Source organism: Etheostoma cragini, chromosome 2 (genome assembly GCF_013103735.1).
Source record: "Etheostoma cragini isolate CJK2018 chromosome 2, CSU_Ecrag_1.0, whole genome shotgun sequence".
Classification (NCBI taxonomy): domain Eukaryota; kingdom Metazoa; phylum Chordata; class Actinopteri; order Perciformes; family Percidae; genus Etheostoma; species Etheostoma cragini.
Window position 1 is genome coordinate 5532937 of NC_048408.1, and position 9844 is coordinate 5542780.

At 40.7% G+C, this 9844-nt stretch overlaps 1 protein-coding gene across 1 annotated transcript in view; it reads left to right on the forward strand.

The window, feature by feature from the left end:
• Positions 1 to 8180: 8180 nt before the first annotated feature.
• The window catches only part of LOC117951426 (vegetative cell wall protein gp1-like), a 7964-nt gene continuing 6300 nt past the window's right edge, over positions 8181 to 9844 (forward strand). Inside the window, exons 1-4 of the mRNA XM_034883107.1 lie at positions 8181 to 8231; positions 8362 to 8523; positions 9151 to 9312; positions 9706 to 9794. Coding sequence (XP_034738998.1) covers positions 8181 to 8231; positions 8362 to 8523; positions 9151 to 9312; positions 9706 to 9794 — 464 coding nt within the window. The remainder of the gene's footprint in view (positions 8232 to 8361; positions 8524 to 9150; positions 9313 to 9705; positions 9795 to 9844) is intronic.

Below are 9844 nucleotides of genomic sequence, written 5' to 3' on the forward strand. Positions count from 1 at the left end.
CAGTTCTGAAGGCAAAAGGGGGTCCAACCCGTTACTAGCATGGGGTACCTAATAAAGTGGCCGGTGAGTGTATGTTTTCCACAGGATGGTGGGTAATCCTGGGTCAACAGCGACATCTAGTGGTTGCATCGCAGGAAAGGAGGTTACCTTTCCACGGCCTTTAGCGATGGGACCATTTTACAAGAAAACCTTACAATCCATGCCATTTGAGACGGGTATGGCTGCAGCCTGGAGCGTCCCATGTCATCCATCCCGTCTCATGCGGTCTCGTCTCATGCAGTCTCGTGTCATGCGGAGGTATGTCCAACGGTAAATTCAGAGGGTTTAAAAATACAAAATCGCGAATAATTTTCCAGATAGAGTCACGGGTAAATTTGTGACCACATTTGTTGCAATCAATTGAAAATTTTGGCCTACATATAGTCTGCTCATTTTTGAATGTTCTGGTTGTGTTGTTTCAAATTAACGTAGCTACATCTGATGAAACCTGCATCAGCGACGCAAAGGATCTGCACACAACAAGAACCAGAATACAAAAATAAACATGTTACACTCTTTTCAAGACTCTTTACTCTTTATTTTATATTCTATATTGTTTTCACACTTCACTGGGACATTGCTGCAAATACAACCGCTTATCAGTCTGGCGAGAGCATTCGACTGTAGCTCTACTGGCGCTGCCTCGGCTCTCGGCTCTCTGAGACCGGGGCAGATTACTGTCGGGTCTCTGGGACCCGGGGCAGATTGTTTTCGGGTCTCTGGGACCCGGAGAAGATTGCTGTCGGGTCTCTGGGACCCGGGTCAGATTGCTGTCGGCTCTCAGGGACCCTGGGCAGAGTGCTGTCGGTTCTCTGGGACCCATGGGCAGATTGCTGTCGGGTCTCTGGGACCTGGGGCAGAATGCTGTTGGGTCTCTGGGACCCGGGGCAGAATGCTGTCGGGTCTCTGGGACCCGGGGCAGAATGCGGTTGTAGTTTTCTACCACCACGGCATCTGCCTTCGGGTCTCTGGGACCTGTCCTGCATTGGACTGCGTATCTCTGCTGCCACGATCTTGGGCCAGAATGCAATTGTAATTGGAAAGTTATTTACGATTTCGTATTTTTGACCCTCTGAATTTACCGTTGGACACATCTCCGCATGAGACGAGACCGCATGAGACAGGAGGTGTGACATGGGACGCTCCAGGCTGCAGCAATACACTCTTGGTCCATAAGGTGGCGTTCTTTGTTATCAACCCGAAAATAAATATATCACTTTAGCTTTGAATTATTTGCTTGCAGACGTACAAGTGAATACATTTATTGTCTTGGAGTCATACAATAATGTAGAGTACACAACAGAATAGTTAAAACCTGGAAATTTGCTGCAGTTAAAGCTTTGTTCAGACAACGTTAAATCTCTGATCTACGGTTGGAGCTAACGGTAGCATTGTGTTAACTGTAGTAACTGTCGACAGTAACGTTAGCTACGTGTCTTTACTAAAGAAATGGCAGTTTAACTTTGCCTTGCTGGTCGAAAGACATACACTTTGTTAGAGCTGGACTTTGGATATTTAAAAAAAATCCTTAAGATTAGACATTTAATTTGGCAGTACTCGTTTTTAAATAGTTAACATGTTTCTATAAATTAATGTTACTAACATGTGCTAGCATTAACGTTATCGCACATAACTTTTTGTCCATCTCATACACGTAAAAGGACCACATTACTGTTATGGTTTGGGGTTTTGGTTGGGGTTACTTTTTCCCATCTTGCCTCCTTGTGTGTGTTCTTGGTTTTCTCCCCTGTGTTGTGTGGTTGTCTCTGTCTTGTGATTCCCCGGTAGGTGTCTGTTTGTTCTGCTTCCTGTTTTATTTTGATAGTGTAGTTTCCTGTCTTCTCTAGTCTGGTCTAGCTCTGCTTTTTGCTTGTCTGATTGTCCTGCCCCACCCTAATGTGATTCACCTGACGTCTCACCTGTTCCCCATTACCTCGTTACCTCTTGTATTTAAGCCCTGTGTTTCCTTTGTCCCTTGTCAGATCATTCTAGTTCATTCACCTATCTGTACGTCACCTTGTTGCAGTGTTCCCGGTATTGTTCCTGTTTCCCTGGCCCTGGCGATTATGTTTTTGTATCTTTTGGATGTTTGCCTTTTTCGCCTTGTATTCTGGATGGTTTGTTCCATTGAGGCTTACCTTGTGTTTTGGACAATAAAGCCCTTGTGTACCTACTCCTGCCTGCCTCCTCCTCTCTGCGTTTGGGTCCTAAACGCACCGTACCACAACAGAATGATCTGACCAGAATGGACCCAGCAAAGAGGCTCCTGTTCGAGGCTAAGGCGTCGGAGTTTGACCAGACGGTTACCGCACTGGTCGGCTCCGGTCCCATCGAGCGGCCTCCCATTCTGGAGAGAATCGCCACTCAGCAAGGGTGGTTTAAGGAGAGACCGTGGGTGAGTCACTTCGTTCCTCAACTGGCCCCACAGACTCTGACTGACCGACCGGCTCCCCCAACACCAACTGGACTCCCTGACCAACTAACCGGACCCCCCAACCCAGACCGGCTGACCGTCCCCGCCAAAATTGACCAGTTTCTCTGCACCTCCGACCCCAGGCTGGCGCTCAGTGGCCCCTGACCAACGCCACGTTTTGGCCCTAGGTCGAAGGTCGGCGTCCCTGATCCCCAGCCGGCGTCTGGGTCCCTGCCCTCCCTTGGCATTGGCTCCCTTGGTCTCCCGTTGTTCTTATCTTACTCTCCCTCTATTCAAACTTTCCTTTATTGGGAAGTGGGAATTTGTACAAAAAATGCAAATGTGACAGCATTTCCAGCCTTCAAATTCATATTGTAAAATTGAGATGTGAATATCCTGGAGCTCTTTTGAACTGTATCCAACCTCTTATAATTATATTATATATGTTCTAGTGACTTAATTCCATTTTTGTTCTTTGTCTACTTGCTAGAAATGTGAACCCAGAAATGTTGAGTATCCCAGAGTGTTATCCTTGAAATGTTCACATTGACTTGCATGTTGGGCAATTTCCATAAGGCACCGTGGCTGACCTGGACATCTACAGTTGCTGTTTTGGAAAGCAGTAGACCGCCCTGATCCACCAGCTGTGTCACCGATCTTGGATAGGACAAAGATATTTGGATTTGCTGGGAGCAAACCCACAAACTGACTGAGAAAGAGGAAACAGTGGACTGACCGAGCGAGGAGTCAGACACAAGTAAACATAGGAGATGCCAAATATCTATTCCGAAGCTGTGGTAGAACTCTATAGAGAAACCTGCGAGCATCTAGCAAGAAATGGCCAAAACTGCATAGCGCCCCTTAAACATTGGATCGGAGGACTATCTGCAGTGCCTGAATTGGTCCAAAAAAGGTTTCAGGGCTCTAATCCATGATCATTGCATGTGTCTTGGCTATATTTATATTCATACAATGAATAGTTGACAATTTGAAGGAGCCTCGTTAGATCAACTTCAGAGTCAAATCATTGCAGTCTGAAGTGATGGTTATGGAAAAAATGGTAATTCCATTCCGACTATTCATAGGTGCTGAATGTCTGATTTAACATAGAATTGCATGATTTTTTTCCCCCAATAAATCAGGATATTTAGCCTTTCCTGGTGTAAATGTTAGCTTATTAATAATACTGTATATAAAAATTAGAAGGGTACTCGTAAACAAAAATCTGAAGTGCCGGGACTCAGTAGTGGTGAGTACTGGCCCATTTCCGGTACTGACTGTCTGTAATGAAAGTGGTTTCACATGTAGGTACTAACCCCACAGATAATTATCACTAGATACTGCAGTTTCTAGCAGCGCTTAAGAGCATTTTAGCGTATTTTAATTCTATTTATTTTTATATATTTATTTTTTACAGCCCATAACTTTAGCCTTCTTTTTTTGGTTTCCTCTCACTGCTCTCATTGGCTTCACTTTCAGCAGCAGTAGGAAGTTGTTTCTGGAAAAGAAGAAAGAGAGAGACAACTATTTTGATCAGGAGTTGGTGGAGCTCAAAACAGAGCTAAAGGGAGAGTGTCATGTGAACTTGCATTTTACTGGTGGACAGAAACACAACTCTAGATAAAGGCTAATGTTGCTCTTTGTCTGCTGGATGTGTAAAATAATAGCCACAATATCAACCTTATAGGGTGATTATGTCATTGTTGGACATTGCACATACAAACAATACATCGTATGCCAATGCTAACCTTCCACCAAACTTGACTCATTTTGTTTTTCTAATGTAATATCAAGAAGCAGCTGAGCGTGAGTAAAATCCCACTGACTCTGTAGATTAGATTAGATTAGATTCAACTTTATTTTCATTACACAGGTACAGGTACAAGGCAACGAAATGCAGTTTGGGTCTAACCAGAAGTGCAATAGCAGTAAGTGAAGGATACACAATGGTTTCATAAGTGTAGGACATGGATATGTACTGAATAAATATAGAAATGGATACTATTACAAACAGAATTGTACAGATGGGTTTTTCCTATCAATATAAAATATAGATAACAAGTATTGTGAGCAAGATTTACAGCTGGATATGCACTGATTATAATATACAGGTGGATATTACTTTAAGTAGACATTTTACAGATATGTACAATGAACATAATGTACTAATGGTTTGCAGAGTTTACAGGTGAATATGTACTGTGAATACATATACAGGCGCCTATTAATGTAGACAGAATTTTTACATATATATAATACGTTAGGCTAAAATGAGCAGTACAACAATGATTTAAGGTAGTGCAAATAAAGTAAAGTTTGGGCAGAAGCTATCCGAATTAAAGTGCAGTGGAAAGTAATTGCATATTACAGTTAAAGTACGGTATTGCAGATGTATATGTAAACAATTGGTACTGTAAATAAACAGTCAGCAGTGCAAATTGAAATGTAAGTAGTGCAAAAAGGTAAGTAGTGCAAAAAAGATGCAGATATAAACAGTTGTTACTATGGTAACAGTTAGCAGTGCAGGTGAACATTATAATATTGCAGATAACAAGATGGAGGAGAGGAGAGTCTATCACTATGTGAGGGGAGTGGGATCAATGAGGAGTAGACATTTAATGTCAGCCTCTCTAGGTGGAAGCATCACCTAAATGACTGAAAATACAAACATTAAGATTTTCCCACCTTACCCACAGAGGTAGTAACAGCCCTTCTCTCATTTTTTTCACCTGAAACTCAGCCCTTTATCAGTTTCTGCTCTTCTTCTGTACTCTGTAGTCCAAACCCTTTTTCTTCAAATCTTTCATTAGCCTGATAAGTTAGGCCAGAACTGGCATTTTATTAGAATGGGGTCAAGGCCTCTCATTGTCAACCTCTTCTGGTATGGCAGACATCATGTTTGCCATGAAAGTTGTTAAATTAGATTTTGTTAAATAAGATTTTCTTGGTACAAAATATCAGCTCTATTCCCCAAACAATTTAGACATCAGCCAAATCAATAGAAACTGAGCCCAACTCTCTTTCCCTAGCCACCAGACTGCCAAGCACCGCTCTCTCTTTTCTTCTCCCTCACTCTGATGCCCTACATCGGAGGGAGGACGGAGGATCGAGTGTCTACCGTTCCTCCCATGCCACGGTGAAAGTGGGTATTGTGTCCCCCTGATGAGGAATGCCCTTTAATCGCTCCTCAAAGAAAAGGCTTCATTTGGCCAGGAATTTGGAGGCATCTCAAGAAGTGTAGGGGAGATTTTCTTGGGTATGGGGATGGCAAGCTGAAGGTCTTAAGTCCTAGACAGGATCAGGATATCTAAGATCAATGAACAATCTAGACAAATTTAAGTCCAAGAAAGCATAATAAAGATTGGGCATGCCCCTAATGCAATATAATAATATATTGTAGTTGTGTTTTAGAGAAAAACTAAGAATTTTTAACCTACACACTGTAGTTTGAATGCCAGCTGTGTAACGACTGTAACTGCTGTTGTTTCATGTGGCAAGGCTGACACCTGCTGGAGAAAGACAACAACTACATTGTTCATGTGTCAAGACTTCTGATGGATCAATGCAAATACAGAGGACCACAATGGAAACACGCCTTTGGACTTATTGTGTTTTTATCTCTGGGATTTTTTTTTATGTTATCACTGCTGGGCAGTTTTTTATGTTTTTTTTTAATAGAATAAATCAAATCAAACAAACAAATGTCAGAACTGTTCATTGGAATATATTACATGGTGCAGATATTGCTTCTCATAGTGTGCATACTGCTTTACTGTTGAACTGAAACACTATTGCACTTTAATAGAACACTTAAAAAAATAAATATGAAGCTGTGTTAAAAGTACTGGATTTAATGTTAACTTCTGGCAATGTAGGGTGTATTTGATGTAACCTGATGTATTTTTGGTGGGTTTTTGATGTTGTGAACTTTGCATCAACAGAACTCTAAAAGAAAGAAAGAGAAAGTTTGCATCATACTGTAAATGTAACCTTTGACACCTCTAAACAATGTTTATAAGCATTACTTTCGCTATAGTATGGATTGTGCTCTTTGAGACATATGAAACCATGCACATAATAACGCAATGGTCTTACACAGCTTTCACATGAAAGCATGGTTTGCAAATATCTAACACATTTGCCATCTCGGAGCGTAGGTTTTTTAGGTTTTAGTTAGGTGTTAGTCTTTTGCTCACATGTAAACATGTGAATGTTTGTGTCATATTATTTTAACAACAGGGTTTCTGTTTTTAAAAATATGCATTCATAAAAAACAACGAAGAAAAACTGCAAGACAGTTGTTGTCAATTTGACACTGTAGGACCGTACAGTAGACCTACAGTATATAGCACTGACCTTAATAACTATATACATCCTCAAAATTCATACATGCACACTTCTAAGACAGTGTTTGCAGTAAGTAAAGCATGGGCAGGGATGCATGTTGTCAGACACAGTTAACTAATGTTATGAACAGGTCACAAGTTGAGTCAAAATGTAGTTTTAAGACCTTCATTAATTTAAGATATGTATTGCTCCCGTGTTGGATATTTTCAGTTTATTTCCAATAAAACTGTATTTAATGAAATTGCCATAAACTAACAAATGGCATTGTTCTTGCAATGGAGGACTAGTTGATGTCACTTAATTGGAACCTGAGGGAAGACATGTGGTCAGGGTCCATATTGGGTCAGGGACCTGATGGTTCCACGGTTGCTATGTTTTGTGTCCAGGTGCATCATTTGACATATGATCATCATTCAAACAAAAACAAACTTTCTATCAGTCAGAAATTCAGAAGATTTCTACTTGCACACCACAATTTCTCTGAAGAGACAATTCAACTGACAACTTTTTGCACCTTGAGTTCTACTACAGACCTACTGTCACTGACAAAAGGACTTTTACATGGAAAATGTGAGACTTATACACTTTCTAAACCGATGTTGTTTTCTGTGTATTTTACCTTTGAGACCCCAAAATTCATGCAATTGTCGGTGTAAATTAATCAAATAAGACTGTTTGTAGCCTATAAGTTTGAAGAAGTAGCTTGACTGAAGCAGCTTTTGGTTTGTTTGGATTTTTTGGTTGGTTTTATACAGACCGTCTGTTTCATCTATTAAATAATTAGCCTGATCATAGAAATATTATAAAAAAAAAACGTTTCAAGATTTTCTATAACTTCTTGCTGATGTTGAGCAGGCAGCTGCAATAGTAAGATAATGTAATCCTAATTATGCGTATTTGAATGTGCTCATAATAAACAATTGGCTATGTATATGTATTTTTGTTTTTTAATTAAGGCCTTAAAATGCCGTTTAAAATTATTCAGTTATCGTCGTGCCCCGAACAATATCCGGAGGGAGCAGCAGGAGTGACAATGATTTTTTAGATGTTTCCAAAGCGGTGATAAGGTCTTGAGTTTTCGACCATCAGCAAATAAGCTTGGCAATTTAGCAAAATTAGTAGTTTATTTAATAAGTAAATTCAGCTTTATTGAGAAAAAAGCTGATTTCAAAGGGTCAATGAATGGCTTTGACTATCTGACATCTTCATTCAGGCATTATTCATTCTTGCTTATTTATTATGAATCAAAAAATGTATTCTTAAAGCAGTCAAGGTCAGGTGTCATGTTAATTAGTTTAATAATGAGTAGATTGTGATCACAGTTTGAGTTTGGCACTTTATAAGTGCTGCTGACTATGTGACGTGAAGAGTCTTTATGACCATGAGTCCATGTCTCAAAACAACAGTCTCAAACAATGTCATCTTCTATGGTGTACGAACTATTATATTTTACCTCTTCTATACTGTTGCTTTTAATTCATCATGTGATGAGATAGAACAGTCCATGGTGTTAACATGATGTGGAGCAGTGGTCTGAGCGTTGTGTTTGTTTTGACCTCCAGATGGACCAACGTCGTAAGGGGACAAGAGACTTTGTTCCAAACCCCGACCGGCCCAGCAGCCCGCGGCCCATCCACCGTAGGATCCCAGCGTCAGCGTCCCAGAGTGGCGTCCCACCAGGCACTGTCCCTGGATCCTCAACTGGAAAGCCGCTGAGTCTGGAGGTAAGTCTGAAGCAGGCTCTCAGTGGAAAAAGTGAAACCTTACTACAGTATGTTGACATGTACACATAAGGCTTAAGGCGACTGCAGTAATAACACTGTGAAAGAAATGCAGACATTTTGAACAGAGACTGTGTGTTCATGTGCTTGATGCTGTGATATGTTTGACGTGTGAGATACATATAGACAGATATATATGAATCAATCTTCTTGTTTGATAATGTTCAGATTCCTGTTTATCACATCCTGTCCAGATATTTAGACTGGTGACATTGTTATTGAAACTTTCATGTTGATAAAGCCCCATTGAATTGAAAAAAGGTAGATAGATAAATAGATAGATAGATAGATAGATAGATAGATAGATAGATAGATAGATAGATAGATAGATAGATAGATAGATAGATAGATAGATAGATAGATAGATAGATAGATAGATAGACAGATAGTTAAGGCAGCAACTTAAACAACGTAGTCTTCTATTATGTATTAGCTATTACATTTTATACAGCTAACTCTTCTATACTTTAGCTTGTATATAATTTACTACATGAAATGTATGTTTAATTAAGTATTGTTGCATTGTGATCGGGATCCTTTTAATTAAGTCGTATTTGTTTCGACCTCCAGATGGACCAACGTCGGAAGTGGACAAGAGACTTTGTTCCAAACCCCGTTCGGCCCAGCAGCCCGCGGCCCATCCACCGTAGGATCCCAGCGTCAGCGTCCAAGAGGGGCTTCCCACCTGGCACTGTCCCTGGATCCTCAGCTGGAAAGCCGCAGACTCTGGAGGTAAGTCTGACTCCTACTCTCTTAGACTGGCAACATCGGTATTGAATCTTTAATGTCAATGAAGCCTCTTTGAATTGAAAAAGGTGAATAGATAGATAGATAGATAGATAGATAGATAGATAGATAGATAGATAGATAGATAGATAGATAGATAGATAGATAGATAGATAGATAGATAGATAGATAGATGGATAGATAGATAGATGGATAGATGGATGGAGGGTTAGGCGGGTGGATGGATGGATGGATGGATAGATAGATGGATAGATAGATATTACGATAGATGGATAGATCAAGATCCTTTTAATTCAACATGTGATGAGATAGAACAGTCCATGGTGTTCACATGATGTGGAGCAGTGGTCTGAGCATTGTATTTGTTTTGACCTCCAGACCGACCAACGTCATAAGGGGACAACAGACTTTGTTCCAAACCCCGACTGGCCCAGCAGCACGCGGCCCATCCACCGTAGGATCCCAGCGTCAGCGTCCAAGAGGGGCTTCCCACCTGGCACTGACCCTGGATCCTCAG